This window comes from Lissotriton helveticus, chromosome 1_1 (genome assembly GCF_964261635.1).
Source record: "Lissotriton helveticus chromosome 1_1, aLisHel1.1, whole genome shotgun sequence".
Lineage (NCBI taxonomy): Eukaryota > Metazoa > Chordata > Amphibia > Caudata > Salamandridae > Lissotriton > Lissotriton helveticus.
In genome coordinates, this window is record NC_136057.1 from 1,429,174,951 (window position 1) to 1,429,195,025 (window position 20,075).

The 20,075-nt window shown below is 42.2% G+C and overlaps 1 protein-coding gene across 1 annotated transcript in view; it reads right to left on the reverse strand.

The window, feature by feature from the left end:
• The window catches only part of LOC144764166 (A.superbus venom factor 1-like), a 1,132,054-nt gene that overhangs the window by 476,927 nt on the left and 635,052 nt on the right, over positions 1–20,075 (reverse strand). The window contains exons 25-27 of the mRNA XM_078650288.1: positions 9,579–9,738; positions 8,462–8,557; positions 4,179–4,329 (exon numbers count right to left, since the gene is read on the reverse strand). Of these exons, the coding sequence (XP_078506414.1) occupies positions 4,179–4,329; positions 8,462–8,557; positions 9,579–9,738 (407 nt within the window). The remainder of the gene's footprint in view (positions 1–4,178; positions 4,330–8,461; positions 8,558–9,578; positions 9,739–20,075) is intronic.

Below are 20,075 nucleotides of genomic sequence, written 5' to 3' on the forward strand. Positions count from 1 at the left end.
GTGGTTGGTGGGTGTTGGAGCTGTTCCCAGTGCGGTCGGCAACCAGGAGTCATCCCAGGCTGAAGGGGTGGATCCGAGGATGAGGACCTCCATCTTGTCCGAATTCAGCTTCAGTTGGCTGTTCCTCATCCATTCGGCGATGGCCTTCATTCCTTTGTGGAGGTTGATTTTGGCGGTGTGGGCGTCCTTGGTGAGGGAGAAGATCAGCTAGGTATCATCTGCATAGGAGATGATGTTGAGGTCGTGTAATCGGGCATCGTGGGCGAGCGGTGCCATGTAGATTTTGAACAGCGGTGGGCTGAGGGATGAGCCCTGGGGTACGCCGCAGATGATCTCGGTCTCCTGCATTTTCTTATAGGGAATTATGTGAAGATAAACTGACTACGATACCCTGTTTTGTTACCAGCATTATGGTCATGATTTTTTGCATAGAGCAAGCGTACCATACACTGCTAATGTGTACCATCAATGGGAACATTGCCCAACACCACCACAAAGTAGTTCTGCTACATTCGCACAGAAAATCGCATATTTTTCAGGGTGCAATACATTGGACCCAGAATTGTTTTACTACAAAGTTACACAGACTAATGCAACAGCAAAGAAAATTATGCTAACAAACACAAAGCTGATATATTCAGCACATTTTATCTCCCAACTGTGTATATAGGGTTTTGACTACTGGAGAGACACTATAGACACAAAATCCATCTGGGGGTCAAGAGAGTGGCAGGTTCAGGGAACTGATGCTTTATTTAGAGCTTGCCTCATACCGTTACAGAGGGTTTTCCTGAACAGTGCAACAGACTACCTGTTATGGGTTTGCAAAAATCAAAGACAGAAAAAAACCGAGCATCCCCTCACTTTCACCTATTAAGCTGCAGAGAGACTTTGTGAAATACATAGAATAAACCTAGAAAAGGCATGACAACAATCTTGTCTCGTATTTATTCATTGGGCAATATTGTGGCCTCAGCTGTCGACATAATGGAACAAGATTTGTCTATCTCACAACATGGGCAATCGCAGATACGCGCTATTATGCTTTTAAGCTGGACGCTTCAGTCATTACGTTCTGGCCACGTTCTACGGTAATACATTAAAAGAACAAATTGTTTTCGGCTTACAATCTGACCAACAGACATTTGACCATGGCATGCAGAGATGCGAAGTACACCATGCTGCTAATTGAAAAACTAGAGAACTTACCCTTTTCTGTAGCAGAGTCACCATCTATGGAATGGTTAATCTATGGCTATAACACACTGTCGATCACGACATTCCAATTCCAGTACTGCCTGAAATATTACCCAGTAGGCAGGTATGAAGCGTTGGGAGAAGGGGACATAAGAGGAACCTGGGAGTTGCCATACACATATAGGTGCAGGAAGTAGGAAAAGGCAGTTTTCTTGAGTGGTTAAAACTGTGAAATGGCCTTGAGTGGGTCTTTAGTATGTAAAGAAATATCGCTGCAAAGGGCTTTAATGCGGAAACTTATCCTGCTACCTGAAGGGTTCTCCAGCTGCCACAATTCATCCAGTTTTTCGAGTTACTTTCCAATGGGAGTTACATGATGCTGAATGACCAAGGCTGCTGTGGTATGATGCCCAGCATTGCTTATCTAGTGACTGTCAACTCCAGGGTTATTTGTTGTAAGCAAGTATTGTTTGTTTCCCTCAGCTCGCACAGTTAGGGAAGCACCACTGTGGCCTTCACTGAATGTATCCAACTTAGGGTTTGATTCTCTGAGCAGACTGAAAGCCATGCTGTTTCAGCATAATTTGGCCTTAACTTCAGCACAAGAGACTTTTGATCTCCACGTGGCAAGGTCTTCGGCAGAGATACAGGCGATGGTCTGTACAAACTTCCCTCTCCACTTCGGAGAAATGGTCCATCGTATCTTTAACATGTCTGATACAAGTGGTATCGTACACTTATTTAAGAGCGTTGGATCAGGTCTGTTAACCACCTTTCAAAACATTTTTGGAGTGATTCCATCATTTATACACTCCGTACTTGGAAGCATTTTTGGAGGGCTTCCTTTGGACCTGCTTTCAGTAGCAGGCATCTTCATTTTACTCCTATTGCTTCGCAATGGATGTCAATATCACCCGGGACATGGAGAGAACATTTCTGGAGCGAAGTTGTCATGAGCGATTGGTGTTCTTCCTGGGTATACCTTGGCCTCAAGAGATGAGGGAGCATTGGTTCTTGTCTTTCAGACCGGCCTGGCTCGACTGCATCCTACCAGTATTCCGCTGCCGCTTTTGTGGATTTGGACACATGTTGGATCTCTGTCTGACACTTCCATCGGTTGTGCCGCCGGACCCAGACATGATCCTGGCGCCTTTACAGGCCCATGCGCACAGTTGTCCACATTGTGTTCCCATGTTGATGATGGCATTCCTAGAGACTCCACGGGATGCATCAGTTCCTGTTGGAATGGATATCTGCTGCACCACGGATATGCAGGCATCAGTCTCAGGCACACAGGCATCTAATTCTTCCCAGATGGTTGCCATGGGAACTAGTAATGACCATCTCTGCTCATTGGATCTCATACTAGATATACTCGAATGACTGCCTCCTGCCGATGACATGTACAGTGATTTTGAGTCTTCAGGACAGGATTCTTAAAAAATCTGGCCTTCCTGTGCTGGGAACTGTTTGGGCAATTTTTAAACATGTACCTAATAGAATTTTGAACAGTTTTTGTTTATCTTCTCTGCCCTATAGGAACATAGTGGCTTTCAAGGTGCTCAGAAAAACAATGACATTATTTTCAAGATATAGAGGACCTTTTTATGAACGCTTTTTTAGGTAAGAATACCTTTCATATAGACCTTTTTAATGCACACTATTTAGACATTTCAAGTGCTTTTTTAGTATGCTTTTAAAATAAAGGTTTTTTATATGCTTTTTTTAAGCATTTACTGTCATTACCTAGCTGACTTTGTTGACCTTTTTATGAGGAGTGGGTTTCATGTCTTTTAGGGCAGTCCCATCATGTACATACCGATGACCTTTTACCTTTTAACAGGCTCTTGTTACCATATCTTAATCCCTGTACCCGATGAACATAAACATGTCCCCAGGCATAATAGATGTATTCTGTATAAGGGTGAACACTTTTTTTCATTCATGGCAGCTAGCTGTGCATGACTATATTTGTTTAGGAAAGGATTAGCAGGGAATTAGCGAATGTTTTCAAAACATATTGATTCTAGAAAAACCCCAGAGTGACCACTTTAGCATAAAAGACACTTACTTCCCTTACAAGAGAGAGGAGAATTCCTTCCAAGTTGAGACAAGGCTCTGGCAGTTGATCCTTCGACACGCAGAGATCTGCCATCATTTGCGGGGTGCCATCCTCGATGCAGAGATGGGGTCCTTCATTCAGAAACATCAGGTGAGGGGCTAGCACTTCCAGAGGGATTCTTGGCTCTATTAGGTTCCATTAGGACATATCGTAGCACTTACACATACATGCTTCACCTACACATCTAGGCTAGGCACAGTTAGGTAGGCTACGCATCGTAGCATTATGCCAAAGCTACTGTTTTATGTAATATGCTTTTATTCAACCTTATTAGCACTATGGTAGAAATGTATCTACTTTTTACAATATTGGTACTAGCGATTATGTTTGTCTGCTCCTGTCTTTTGATTTTTGCAGCTAATATGTTTCATACTAGACTGACTCTTGGCCAATAAATAATTATTGAAACCGTTCCAATCTTCATTCTATGTATCCTGAAAAAAGCAAGCACGAATGACTGAGTGAAATATACCGTATTGTTTCCACAATACCTGAGGAATCAGGGTTGTCATGTTCAGTGGTTGCCAGAAACTACTGACACCGTTGTAGAATACAGGGGTGTGATAGTGGCACTATAGAGCTAGCAGGTCTAACGGCTGACTTATTCTGTGGAGGTGTCCAGAGTCTGTCTGCACACCAAGCCCTCAGTTTAGGTCATCCAAAACGCACAGTTCCTGAGGGGTCGGAGGAACTACACGATACTCAAGTACTGCTCCTGCAAATGTTGCTTGCTTCTTTTTTGTTTCAGTTTCTCACCATTCATTTTGCTGATATCCCTTGCTCCCCAGCTCTTTCTTTAGCCAACTTTGCATCACCCCCACTCTCTTGCTCTTCACTATTTTCATCTGTGGTTACTCACCTGTTGACATTTCCATGAGCTTTCTGTCATCAGGAAGTTTGTTGACCATAGCCAAAGCATACGCGGTTATAGCTACCGCATAGGGTTTTGTAAGGGTTGCATACTTCTTCAACAAGTAATCAGAAGCTTTCTGAATACTTCCTTCCAAACTCTAAGTGGTAAACAGATGAAGAGATGAAGCAGAAAGTTAAATGCAGTCAGTATTGAAAGCTTACTCTCAACAGAACAGCATCAATGTTATCACATAAATACAGGAATAGCAAATTAAACAGCTGGAGCCCGCTTACTTTGTTTATTTTGCACGATCACCTTAATCACCATTATTTGACTGTCTTCATTTGCCTTGATGTTTTAATTTTTATTTCATACTAGGTTTCAATAATGCAACATTCAACAATAGGAGGTCATGCCAAAGCATTTATTTTAATGTAAGGTAAACTTATAAAGTAGAAGATTCAAAACAGAAGACAAAAACACAATGCTCGTTGTGGACAGACAAGACAGAGGGAAAACTTCAATCATGGATGTGTCAGATACAGCAAGGGAGTCTGCTCGCACTCGGCCCCCCCACAACAGGATGTGCGCAAATTATTGACGACCTACAAAACAAACTCGGCAATTCTAAATCACAAAATTCAATGACAAAAGCGCCCTTTAAGAACCGGAAAACTTGCCCCCAGGATATCCGGGAACTTAAACGACTTCTGCGCAAGGCTCGCGCAGCAAAGAAAAGAGGTGGCCGCCAAGCAGAAGGGCCCTCAATATCGGAACTGAGGACCTCCCTAAGGAAGAAGTTATGGGAACTAAAAAAAACAGATATGGAAAGTAAATGGCTAAAAGTCTTCCTTCTTCTCAAAGAAAAGAACCCTGCTCGACTCTGGAGTTTCATCAATCAGCAGAGTAACCGAGGGCCAACGAGAGAAAACGGGGTAGCTGAAAAAGTCTGGATCCAATACGTGAAACAGCTATATGAACAAGCCCCCAGTCACAAACCCTCGACAACGGACAAGGTGGAGCTAACCGAGAAAGTCCAACAGCCTTGCCTCCAGCCAGAAACATCCACCTCAACCCCAAGAAACAAGATAAGGGGTAGTAGCTCCCCGGTTGCCGCCGTCACTACCACACCAACCTGGACAAACACCAGACAGGTTATCAATACCATCAAGCGGATGAGGAATGACGGCGCACCGGGGCCCAATGGGATCCCAGCGCCGGTCTTTAAACAGGCATCAGAGTTCTGGGCATCACTTCTAACTCCACTCTTTAACTACACTTACCAGACCACTATAATCCCTGACTCTTGGAGGGGCTCCATACGGTTTCCCATCTTCAAAAAAGGTGACCGCTCCGAGCCTTCGAATTATAGGCTCATCGCCCTGCTCGACTTGGAGGCCAAGGCATACGCCCAACTGTTACTCAGCGACCTGGAAAAATGGGCCGAAGAGGAGACAATAATACCAACATATCAGACTGGTTTCAGGGCCAAGGCCTCCACAATGGACAACGTCCTGGCGCTAGCACATCTTTCAGCCAAGGCAACCCAGAAGAACCATCCCCCACTATTCTGCTGCTTTGTGGACTACAGTACTGCATTTGACAAAGTGGACAGAAAACGCCTTTGGTGGAAATTAGAAAAATGGGGGATAACACTGAAACTTTCGAAGGCTATAATGGCACTTTACGAGGCCACCTGGGTGCGGGTCAAAACAAGCACACACACTGTCACTTGCAAAATAGCTACAGCAAATGGGCCGAAGCAAGGGTGCGCGCTGGCCCCCTCCTATTTAATCTATATACTGCGGATTTGGGAGAGTCACTAAAAGGTGCCAGCCTAGTAGCACCCAGACTAGGAAGCATAAGGCTACCACTCTTACAGTACGCCAACGACACGGCCATAATGGATCACACAAAGATAGGTCTACAAAGAGCTCTAATGGCCCTAAACAGCTTCAACATCGCCAATAGTCTGACGGTCAACAAAGGGAAAACCAAGGTCATCATCTTCGGATCGTTCCGTCAGAAACGGCACTCACAGTGGCAGTTGGGGAACGATCAAATACACTCCGTGGCCTCTTACAACTACCTGGGGGTTTGGTTCTCGGAACGGGCCAAAGCAAATGTCCATCTCAATCATCTGGCCTCAAAAGCCAACAAGGTAACACACCTGCTAAGACAACTAAACCGGAACCTGATCAGTCCCTCTGCTAGCCCAATTCTGATAGCTTTAAGAGCAAAACTTCTGCCCTCAATCTCTTATGGGCACTTGGCATTTCCAGGGAAGTTGGACGCACTTCTCACCTCTGCCCAAGTTAAGGCATATAAGTCGGTGTTACATATGCCAAGGTCTGCAAGGAGAACCAGGCTGAGACTGGAGCTTGGCCTAGCAAGGCCAGAAGTGATCGGCCAGAGGGAGCTTATTAAACTGTATCTAAGGATATTAAAGGCCCCGGCTAACTCCCTAAAACACCATCTGAGACCCATCTTTGAAGACCCAGCATCGACATGGCACATTAGGCTGGGAAATGCAACTAAAGCTCTTAAGTTAGTAGAAGAAACTTTGCCGCAGCAGGACATCCCGCTGAATGTTTGGAAGAGAGCTATCAACAAACAAGTGAATGAAATCTCCTTTGAACTTGACTATAGATCCCTTTGTCGAAGCTCCAATTTGGAACCCCGAAACAACTCCTATACGGTGGGCAAAGCACAACCATATCTAAGCGAGGCCATCACAACACATGTCCGAAGAAAAATTCTATCCATGAGGCTGATCACGCTCGGGATAGCTGATTTCAACCCCGCTTGGGCCCAAAAAGGGGTTTCCATATCTTGCAGGCTTTGTACGTACAAAAGGGAATCCTGGCTGCACCTTCTTTGCTGCTGTCCTTATTTCAAGAGTGAACGCCGGCGACTGCTGCGCCCGATCTGCCTCAATCAGAGCATAACAACATGCCCAGAAGCATCAGCCCTGTGCTTGTCAACCACTAACACCATGTTCCTAGCGAGATCAGCGAAATTTGTTAACCAAATCAGTTTAGCACTAAAAACTCACAATGAGAGTATCTCTTCGGCCAGGATACTCACCACAACAAGAACCGACATGAGCTGAACTGAACTAGACACGTTGTTTCACTGAAAAAGCCTCCTGCTCGCCCGCGTAACCAAGAAAGTAAAGACTTATCCTAACCAATACAAATGTTGGGAAGGCATAATCAATGGGACTAAGACTGTGGGAGTTGTTTTCTTCTCCCCACAGATTGTTTTCTCTCTATATATCATTATCCCAATCAGCAAAGGTACACACCTCTATTTTTATCTTTTTTTTTTTTAAACATGAAAGAACGTTTTTCAGAATTATCGATCTTTGTACTTTCTCTTTTACTGTAAAGATTTTAATTAATTGTACAGTTAATAAAAAACCTACCTACAATGCTCGTTGTTACAATTGGAGAGTTCCAGAAGATTCTTATGTTTAAAAGGCCAGGACATGCTTGTGCCTACGACAATGTATTTGGACTGAATATCATTACATGCATTTACATTAGACACATTCCAAACACGCTAATCGTCACAGTGCCGCCATTGGACCACTGACTATGAGTACAAGAACTTCAGGCACACCTAAATGTTGAAGAGAATAAGAAGCAACATGTCCTGCCCTGGGATAAATTATATATCCAGGCCTCTAGCCATTGTGGTGACAGAGAATGTGAAAACCTAGGCTTTGCTGCAATATGATTATCAATACCTATATCAATAAAGAATCAGATCAGACCTAGCTGAAAAAGAATGGTGTGATAATGATGCAGATTTTTATATAGTTTTCTAACTATGGGCCATCCTTATTCAGATGCTATACACAATCACATCAGCCATGGTAATGCTTTAATAGCTGCTGTTTGAGGCCATGGCTGTACAATAAGACACTCCTGCTGTGTTCCTGCATTGGTTGTAAACCTGGCAGTTGGACATCATCTGCTGAGTGTAATTCAATGGTACCTCCTATGATTAAGTCCATTAATATTTAGGATTTTAAAAAGTCTGCTTCCACCATTAGGTATTTAATAGCAGATTGGATTAATGCCAGAATGTATTTCTTGCAAAAGTGTAACAGATTGGTAGTGATTTTTTACTTCAGGGGAAAGACAGCAAAAATATGTGTCAATACATTCTGCTTCAGGTTATTAATGTACAGAAGAAGAGCTAGCAGTAGTTTAATGATCCCTCTTAGATGAACAAGTCAAAGAAGAAATTTGACAATCCTGTTGGTATATGAAAATGCTTACATTCACTTTAGCCCCACAGATTTCTCTGCTCTCTGCAAGGGCAACGAGTACAAAGGCAGTGAGAGATGCTTCCGGTTCATTTCCACTGGCACCACCCTGTATGAGAAAAGGGTGTAAAAAATAATACTAAGTAGTTGTTATTATTATAAGCCAGGGGTAAAAGATATTGCAAAAATTACTAAACATTCCAAACAGTTCCAAAAAGTGCAAAAACAGTTTGCAACCAATTATCATCTATTTTTAGTTCAAACAACAAAACTGGACCAAAGAATTTCACATTAACCTGGCAGAAATGTGATTTGTATCTGGATGTTTTTGTGCCTCTTTAAACTCAGAACAGATTTGGAAACCGCAGGTTAGATGGCCTTTGTTGTATTTTTATGACTCTATGTAAATCTAGGACGTGTTTCAACATAATGTGTTGCTATTAAACATCTATTTACTTCTGGCAGGCACAAAACTCACTAATGTCATAGAGACTGCCTATCGTTTCAGAATTCCTGTTTTTGTCTCTCTGTATGCAAACAGAATCTCTGAGCACTTTGAAGTGACACAAAGCAACAAAACAGTGCTGCAAATTCAGAAAAATAAATAAACATGTGTGCCCTCTAAGTACTGCAAGTTTACTATTACAAATAGTTACCTACTTTTCGTGTACGGCTGTCAAGGTTTTTTTTGCCCACCCTGGTCTCCATGCTTTTGATAAAATAGTTTAGCTTGGTCAGAAATTATTTTTAACAAAAGGTCAGTAGCATGCTGGTTAACAAGCCTTTTTTGAGTATCATGTCACAACGATACAAGTAGAAGGGAGGAATAAAAGTACACATACAGAGCTCTGCCCTCTGCAACTCACACCTGCTCCTCTACGACAGGAACCTCACTACATGAAGTTCGAAGGAGCACTAAAAACCTCTCTGTCTACTCCGTCTCTGGATCCCAGTGATGTATAGTGGCTCCACCATGAGTACCCTCTAGATCCATGCTCTTGACTGTGTTCCCTTGTTCTGTGCACCTCTATTACTCTTAACTGACCTCAGAGAAGTGTGGGCAGTATAAGAATTTAAGATAAAGTATGTAAACCAGTACTCCATCACAAGAAGCATACATTAGTACATACCATCATCGCTCGGCTGCTCACAGCCTGGTCCTCCTTGAAAACACCACCTGGCTTCTGCTTGTTCAAGACGAGCCACTCCACCGAGCCACAGATCACATCCCTCTGAATGCTGATGAGGTTGTCTGCCAAGGCGAAAATCTTGACCACATAGGCAGTCAGCCTACAAATGTGCATAAAAAGATTAGAGGCAGAAACTTGGTGGTAAGTGCTCTGAAGGTTAAGGACATTCATAGATTTTCTTCAGCAAACTTTCTTATGTTTTTTTCAAAACTTAGCTAGCTTTACAGTATTTACATGCGTTATAAATGTTAAGTTGAGGGGGAAAAAACTATAAAAGCAGTAACACAGAATGAGATACAAACAATTTAAAATCTGGTGGCAGAATTATCTCCACAAACCTTTTTTTTTAATTCTGCATTGTCAGACCCTCATTAATATCTATCTATCTATCTATCTATCTATCTATCTATCTATCTATCTATCTATCTATCTATCTATCTATCTATCTATCTATCTATCTATCTATCTATCTATCTATCTATCTATCTATCTATCTATCTATCTATCTATCTATCTATCTATCTATCTATCTATCTATCTATCTACCTATCTACCTATCTATCTATCTATCTATCTATCTATCTATCTATCTATCTATCTATCTATCTCTTTATATCTATCTATCGCTTTATATCTATCTATCTTTTTATATCTCTCCATACTAATATACATATACTCACTGAGAAAAAACATGGCTAAGTCAATGGCTGTGTTGAGAGACTGTATGGGTGAGTGAGTGGGTCTGGCTGTTTAGGTAAGTACGTGGGTGTATGAGTAGCTATATGTATGAATGTTTGGGTATGTGAGTGAGTGGTTGAATGAGTAGCTGTGTGGGTGAGTGAGTGTGTGGTTGTGTGAGTGGATGTGTGAGTGGATGTGTGAGTGAATCTGTTGATGTCATCAGTGATATCATTTGAGATGTCATCAGTGATGTCACTAACCATGCCATGAGTGATGGAATATGTGAGGTCATGAGCAGTAGATGGCAGGGGTGTAAGTAAACTATAACTTCTGAATTTCACTGGTTTTGTACGAGTGAAATCTAAGCAAAGTCCCTATAACCTTTAGTTTAGTTTTTTCAGTGAATATCTAAGCTTTGTTTAAAATTCTAAACTATAAAGTCGCTGTAATATTTATTTTTTTCAGTGAATTTCTAAGGTTTTTCCTTTAAAGAATTCCTAACTATAATGTTTCTGTAACCTTTGTTTTTTTGTATGAATTTCAATGTCTTTTAATGTTATTGCACAGGTATAACATCCCTGTAACCTTAAGATTTTTTAGTACATTTCTAAGTTGTTTTTGAAAGGTATTTCTTATTTGTAACATGTAACCTTTGAGAGTGAGTGTCTGAGTGAGTGCATGAGTGTCTGAGTGAGGGTCTAGATGGGATGTAAGTGGGTGTAAGAGTGTCTAAGTGGGTTTGCGAGTGCCTTCATGACTGTGTGAGTTAGTCTGTGAGTGAAAGCATGAGTGTCTGAGTGGGTCTGTGAGGGAATGCATGAGTCGATGAGTTTTTTTCTGTTTTTGCAAATGAGCACAGGTAACACCAGCATTAATTAGAAATGGACATAAATCAGACACACACACAACCACATCGCAGAGCGGCAACATGCAAAAAGAAAGAACCCAACTGCAGTGCCAGCACAACACACATCTATTAGCACAGACTGCAAGGAAGATGCTGTAGCCTGCAACAAGTGCACCACAGTCTCAGATAAACAACACAACATACAATGACTGGCGCACATAACAACATAGAGTAATATTTATAAACAAAGAAAGGAGGACCCCTCACAGACTTATAAGGGACTGGGGGGAAAAGATAAGCATCAAAGGTAAAAAATGTCCCGAGTAAAACAATGGACATCCAAAAGTATATCCAAACTCAGTATAACTCCTGAAGGTATCTCACTATAGACAGCATGCCCATTCAATAGGCGGGAAAGGCAAAGGTACAAATGCACATATGGGACAAAGGTTCATCGGTGTGTAGCAGGCTATAAAAATGTCTGAGACATATCACAACATAGAGAATTTAGGCTGTAGTCATATTTTAAGGCGTATAGTAACACATGTTTGGTAAAAATCTTGTTTCAAAGATATTTTTATTATCAAAAACAGTTCACACAATCAATTGTAATTTATGAACACCATTAAAAAACAGGTTAAAACCCCATATTACATATAGGCAATTATTTACTCATAATAACATTTTTTAAACTTTTATGCAACATCATTAAAAACACAAAGAATCACAAAGGTCGACGCGGCGTTTCGGTTTTTTTCTTTGAACACCTTCTTCAGGACTGATTCTTATTCCAGAAAAGTAAAAATGGCTCTGCTGGAGGGTACTGACTATCCCAGAAAGGAAAAATCACCATCTGCCGTATTCAATTAACAGGTGTGAAAGCCCTCTTTGGTTTGGGTACTGGACCAATGTTCATTAACTAGCCATCTGTATTGACAGGCGTGCTTCAGGTTGTGTCTCTGGACCTGTTGGTCTGTTTTATTCTTGTTGGGTATTGCTGCCAGGAGGAGCCACCGTTAAATGAAGCGGTTCTTTACCAGGTAAATAGGGAATCAAACACCGCTGATATCTTGATCTTCTTTGGTATGATCGTAGGACAGCGTACAACTTGTCACCTGACTTGAGGATGATCACGTGACTGTGTAGTTATCTTTCAGATTATGGTCGGCCTCCCTGCTCCTTTCTCCTGGCAGCCCGTCACATCAGTCACCTCCGGTAGATTTCCCGAAAAGATCAAGATATCAGCGGTGTTTGATTCCCTATTTACCTGGTAAAGAACCGCTTCATTTAACGGTGGCTCCTCCTGGCAGCAATACCCAACAAGAATAAAACAGACCAACAGGTCCAGAGACACGACCTGAAGCACGCCTGTCAATACAGATGGCTAGTTAATGAACATTGGTCCAGTACCCAAACCAAAGAGGGCTTTCACACCTGTTAATTGAATACGGCAGATGGTGATTTTTCCTTTCTGGGATAGTCAGTACCCTCCAGCAGAGCCATTTTTACTTTTCTGGAATAAGAATCAGTCCTGAAGAAGGTGTTCAAAGAAAAAAACCGAAACGCCGCGTCGACCTTTGTGATTCTTTGTGTTTGTAATGATGTTGCATAAAAGTTTAAATTTTTTTATTATGAGTAAATAATTGCCTATATGTAATATGGGGTTTTAACCTGTTTTTTAATGGTGTTCATAAATTACAATTGATTGTGTGAACTGTTTTTGATAATAAAAATATCTTTGAAATAAGATTTTTACCAAACATGTGTTACTATATGCCTTAAAATATGACTACAGCCTAAATTCTCTATGTTGTGATATGTCTCAGACATTTTTATAGCCTGCTACACACCGATGAACCTTTGTCCCATATGTGCATTTGTACCTTTGCCTTTCCCGCCTATTGAATGGGCATGCTGTCTATAGTGAGATACCTTCAGGAGTTATACTGAGTTTGGATATACTTTTGGATGTCCATTGTTTTACTCGGGACATTTTTTACCTTTGAAACATAGAGTAATAGACACCCAAAAAAATATACGGCGGCAGATGTCATGTTATGCCTCCATTGATTAACACAAGAATTCGCTTTTTAGCTGAAATGTTGTAGTACATTGTATATTAACCCAAGTGTAAGTACACTAAAGCTAGAACTCTGTGCATAATTATCACAAATCCAAGCTATGTTTGAGAAAGGCTGTTGTAAATGAATCACATATACACTATGTTAGTATTGGTCGAATAATTGATACAATTTAAAATATTTGCCCCTAACCTCGATTTATTTGGAAAATTTACCAACAGAGAGGAACTTTCAAGGCACACTTAACACAAGACACCTATAAAAGAGCATTAGTTTCTCTCGCGGAGTGGCGGTTTGAGGCTAATATTCAAAGCAGATGTAAACTCCAAACACACACACACACACACACACACACACACACACCCGCACACACACACACACACACACACTAGTGAACATGTCAAACTTGCACGCTGGCAGCAGTGTGCCTTTGTTCTCTATGTCTACGATAATCCTCAGACTCTAACCTGGTACAGTCCAGCACATTTGCTCAACCGCTGACATGCAGCAATCCACATATTTGTCCACAACACAATGATGAATTCATGCACACTACAGTTTAGTTTCACTAGGACCGAAACCTGCAACATATGCATTTCTGCCATAGGGGCATTAACCCAATGATCTCTCTAGGATTGCATCCTATGATGGACGTGTGAAACCTACAAGTCAACAGTATGTCCATTAATACATCAGGCTTTGTGAATCTTTTTAGGATCGGTGACCTGCAGTCTACACATTTATGGCTGCAGTCAGTATATTAACTTCTGAACTATTTCACCAGGATGAGACCTGGAGGGTGGCAGATAACATATACTACTCTGCATTAGGTGCATCAACCTCGGCTTGTATCTCCCTCAATTTTACTTGTAGCAAACAAGGCTTCTGTATTTTTCCACTGCTTTCTTTTTATTTTCATTACTTTCATTTTTCTCTCCTTTTCTGTCATTCATTTCAAGCTGCTTTCTTTTGTCTGCAGCCTCTCCTTTCAGCTTTCCCCTCGGTTGCCATCTTTTGCTAATTTATCTCATTCCTTTCCAGACAGATTTCAATGGAGTGGGGGGATGATATCAGCCCCAGGGACCCCATCCTCTGGGGCCTGGAATTATCTGTATGGGGCCACATGGCCCCCTCCTAGGTATATTTTGGCCCCAAGGACACAACCACCAGGGCCTGGATTTCAAATGCTGGGTGCCCTGAAGCCCACTGAAGGTATGCAGTCACCGCCATTGGGGTCTTCAGGGGGAGCCTGAATGCCCCAGTGGTCTCTGCTGGCTCCTAGCACATAGCTTCCACTCTCATGTTAAGCCACTATTTGTAAAAGCACAAGTGTGCTACAATCAGTGCTGGGGTATTGTTAATGGCAACCATTCTACAGTCCATCCCCGCTCATCCCAACTTGATGTACGTGTAACAATAAAGTTAAATTGATCACGCGAGTATGCACGTTCCGTGCGTATGCTCAGTGACCTAAACAACATAGCGCTGGGTAAAAAATTAAAGAAAATGCGGCTGTGAATACACAACCATTAAGAATGTTTTGTAAAGGTATTTGTTCCTGCTGCATGAAATGTTGCCAAAAAAGTATCGCAGTGGGTACTATCGATTGGGAAAGTTTGAGACATGGCTTGGCAGTTCGGGCTGGACTGTTCCCATGAGGCACAGGGTCAGACTGATTTGCATATGGCCATGTCTGAACTGGGGTGTTTGAGTGAGCTAAAGAATGGTGATGGATTAAACCCAGATCAGTTGACTGGGGGTGAGTGTTTGATTTGCTCATACGCTCCATCCATCATCCCCTTTTGTATCGCTTGGCTCCTCGTCTCCAGCAGGAGACAGCATTGCTCTCACATACAGAGAGCTGATAGACATGCAGCTCCCTGTGTTAGACAGCAATCTTTTCATCTGTTCACCTGTCCCCTTGACAGTGGCAAGGAAACAGATGAATACTCCACTCTCAGTCTGCAATCTTTTCATCTGTTCACCTGCCCCCTTGACAGTGGGCAAGGAAACAGATGAATACTCCACTCTCAGTCAGTTAATGTTTTCTCTGACTTGCCAGGATCTGTCAAAGCACCCACCAACTCAGAGCAAACTGCTATGTCCCAGGGGTGGGCAGGAGCTGGACCTGGAGGGGTTGATGAAAGGCTGGTCCCAGAGATGTGTTGGTCTCCATGGCCATATTTGGCCTGTAAGGGGGGGCACATGCCCCCTCCCACTTCTGCATGCCCCCTCCAACTTTAAAAATGATGTTGTGGCCCCATGGAGGTGCTGTCCCCGGGGCACGTGGGGGTCTGCAAGGCCCCCCTATTCCTTCTATTTAGCCATAGGGAGGTGGTGGTCCCTGGGATCTGGGGAGGTCCATGCAACCTGTCTGCACAATTTTCATTTTAAAGCCCCAAGTAGTTGTCCCCAGGTCATATAAATGCCCATGGAGGGTGGCCGCAAGCAGTCCCAACCTTTACTTTAATAAAGCAGGCATGCCTCAAAACCTGGCCCACTTATGGGCTTAATCAAAAGCAAAAGCTGGAGACCACGTTTGTTTTAAAAAAAACAAATTTGCAGCAAATTTGCATATCCACTTGTGATTTCACAGCAAAATAGGAAAAAAATGTGTTTAACCCCAGCGGAGTCTCTCTGGGGTCCCACCACCACACCTAGAGGGTCAGGGTATTCCTAACCTGCCCCCTTTGTGTTATTTTTAATATTTGATGTGAAACTTGACTGAAGGCGAGTCCCAAAATGGCTGCCAACACTTCCTGGTTGAAGTGTTGGCAGCCAATCATATTTCAGCACTGGAACTGTTGGATCCTGGAGGTTCCGTGCCCATAGATATACAGATTTGGATTTTGGTTAATATCTCTAAAACTACTGAATGGATTGACACCAAATCACAAAATGGCTCTTCTCTGGACCAATAGCTACTTTTCTGCCAAATGTGCTGTGATTCCATCCAGCAGCTAGGGCTGTACTCATGTTGAAAAACCCTACAGGAACATTGGGAAAACCCATTTTGGGACCCCCTTTTATCTCAATCCCCACTTGACGAATCGTCCTGAAACTTTCAAGGCAGCAGTTAAAGTGAATGGTACGTTAGTTCTGAGACTTTTGTGAAGGTTCATCAAACGGCACCAAAATTATTAGCAAAACAAAAACATTTTTACTGAAAAAACCCAAAGGTTACAGAAATTTTATAGTTAGGCTCATGTTCCACTCGTGCAAAGTCAGTGAAATTCAGCACTTATAATTAGTTGAGCTAACTATAACTTGTGCCCCCGCAATGCACTGCTTATGACCTCACATATTACATAATTCATGACATGCTAAGTGACATCACGGATGACATTACTGATGACATCATCCAGTGACTGTGAGTGTTTCCAAATGTTTATGAGTGTTAAATATATCTCCCAAAGTGCATTGGGAAATCAGTGGGTGTATGAGTGCCTGTATGGATGATTCAGTGGGTGCATGGCTGACTGTATAAGTGAGTGATTAGGTGTATCAGTGAATGCATGGTGAGTGACTGGTTGTGTGAATTTCTGCATCAGTCTGTCAGGTGGTGTCTAAGTGGCTGCATGGGTGTGTGAGTGGGTACATGAGTGGCTGTGTTGGTGAGTGATTGGTTGTCTGGGTACCTGTATGTATGTCTATCTATGTGGGTGAGAGGGTGTGTGACTGCCTTTATGTATAAATGGCTGGGTGAGTCAGTCGCTGTATGGGTTAGTGAGGGTGTGTATGGCTTGATCGATGAGTGAGTGGATGTGTCAGTGGTAAATGGGTGAATAACTGGGTATATGAAAGGCAGTATAGGTGAGTGATGGGTTATATGGGTAACTGTATGGGTAAGTGAGTGAATGTGAGAGTGGCTGTAAGGGTGAGTATGTGCTTGTGTCAGTGAGTGTATAGGTGAGTATGTGTTGCTAGCTATGAGTAAGTGAGTGAGTGTGTATGTAACTGTATGGGTGAGGAAGTGGCTGTGTGATTGACTGTATGGGTGAGTGAGTAGGTATTTGAGTAGCTCTATGGATGACTGACTCAGTGTGTGAGTGGCTGTATGGATTTATGAGTGGTTTTGTCAGTGGCTGCATTAGTGAGTGGGTGTATGAATGACTGCATGGTTGAGTGAGGAGATATGTCTGTAGAGCTATGAATCCATGAGTGGGTGTGTAATTACTGGGATGTGTCTGTGAATGGGTCTGTGAATGGTTGTGTGGGAGTGGGAGTGGGAGTGGGTGTATGAAAGGTTCTATGGGGGTGTGAGCGGGTACGTTAGTGATTTTGTGGATGATGTCATCAGTGATGTCACTGACCATGTCATGAGTGATATAGTTAGGCCCAGGTTTTACTTGTGACCTCACATATTATAATACCCTTATAACCTTAGTTTTTTTTAGCTTCCATTTGTGACCTTACATATTATAACTAACCCTGGGAGGGTAACTCTGCTACAACAACGGAGTTTGTGGATTTTTGCCTACTCCGCGATCCATGGCGCACGCGGAGTAGGTAAAAACGACGCCTCTGTGGCAGAGCGGAGTTAGCCGCACCCTCCCCCCTGCCAAAGACCTTTAACAAATGAATTAAAAGACACTTAACCAGTTGTTTGCCGCCTACCCTGCCTTTGCTCTCCCTACCCTTCTCCTCGCGTCTCTTCAATAATAGAAAAAAACTACGTTGTACGTCTTACGCACATGCGCTTGCTCCAACTATGTGTACTGTGTACTATATAGTCTATTCTTGACTGTGAGCTACCTCGTTTAAAAGTGTTTAAGGAGTGGTTGTTGTTCTCATTGTTAGTCACGCTTCCATTGTCAGCCCTTAGACGGTGTTCAATAGTAAGCTGCATTATCTGAATTGCGGCATTTATACATAGTTTTTGTGGTCTGGCCCCAAACTGTGGTAGTCCTCGCGCTATATCCTTATTTATTTATTTATTTATTTTATTTATTTTTAAAGTTTTATATAGCGCGGACAAGATCTTAGCAGATATCAGAGCGCTTTACACAGAAGGGGTAAATGAGGGAGCATAGTCGAACAGGTAGTTCAGAAGAGTAAACAGTACAGTCATGTACATCAAAAATACAATTAATACAGATAAGCAACGGGGTCAAATAAAAGATATATATATAACTATATAGAAATATGAGGTGGTAATCGGTGCGATACACAAATAGAAGCACACAGTAAGTTACATGGAGGTGACACTAGTGAGCGGTCAACATCATCAAAATATAGGAGGTAGCAAATGGTGCATTCCAGGGATAAAAGTGAAATGGGTGCAGCTTACAGAAAAGAAAAAAAGAAGGTATATATATAAATATAAAGGATAAAATATGAGGTAGTAATCGGTGCAATACAACAATAGAAAGTGAAATGCAGAGGAAAAGATAATATGTAAATATATAAAACATGAGGTAGTGATCGGTGCAATACAGCAATAGAAGGTGAAATGGGTGCAACTTATAACAATTGTACAGTATACAAGTAGAGGTATAATGCTAATGATAAGCTGGAACCAAGTACAGGTGCAAACAAAGAGCTAAATGAATCAAAAATGTGACTAAAGAGCAGCCAGAAATAGATGAGCTAATGATCGGTGCATTAAAATCAAGTAGAGGTATAATACTGCAATAAAAGGCAGACATTCGCTAGTTGAAAATAGTCTAAAGAGGCCAGTTCTTAGAGTGTGGTCAAATCGTGAAAAAGACTAGTTCATGATGGCCGACAAAGAGAGAGAGAGAGACCAGTCTAAAATGGCAGCATAATTGTAGTGATTGTTGAGTTTAGTTTCCCTTTCTACTCTGGGTAGGTCGAGTTAGTCCATCTAACTCGACCTACCCAGCCTAGACCTAAACCTACCACTAAACCTAAACCTAGACCTAAACCTACCACTAAACTGCCTAGAAAGCCTAACAGAGCCTTGGGCTCTGTTAGGCTTTCTAGGCAGTTTAGTGGTTCATAAGTGCAGTTAAAATCCCTGCATACCACCACAGTATCAGTGGGGTCTACGAGGTCCAGGGAGCTACTTAATAGGTTGATGGTTTTAGAGTTGAGATTCTGCATGGTTGGTCTATTACAGACATTGAATAAGTGGAGTTTTTCTTTACTGTGGATCTTCGTTCCTATATTTACTGCCAGTAGGTCGAGCAAATCTATCGTGTGGACGTTGATCCGCATTCCCAGGGTAATTATTGTCCATATTATAAGCCCCCCTGAGGGTCTTCCTCTCTGAGATGAAACAGCATTCTTATAGTATGTTTTATATCCCAACTTAAATGGGGGGATCAGCAGCCATGTCTCCTGAAAGAGGCAGATATCAAATGTGTCTATATACCTGTGCCATCTAGATCCTCAAGTTTTTGTTTTAGGCCTGCAACATTTCAGGAGACAATAGCTAAGGGAATTGGTCTATTTGGAGGTACTTCGTGGGTCATGGTTAGTTCTTCTAAATTAAGCTCTGCTCCATTGCTAACTTCAGCTTTGATTATATGTTGTATTTGGTGCCTTCCTGCACCTGTCCTGTTCAATGGGGTGCTACCTCTGAGGCTTTCTTCCCAGTCAGGTTGCTTATCTGTCATCAAGTTTACCTGTACTTCTACCTTTAGTCAATCCACTAGGTCAAGATTTGATGTTGGGTGGTTGGGCACCACCTCAATAGTAGTGGGATTTCCATGGCTAAGTCGTGCTGTTAAAGTCTCTCTAGGATAATTTAGTTGGAAGCACTGGATTACTTTGCCTGACGCATTTGTTCTTCTGTCCATCATGATCAATCCCTCTACTATGTCCCTATTGACCATGGTCGTCCTAATGATATCCAATGTCTCA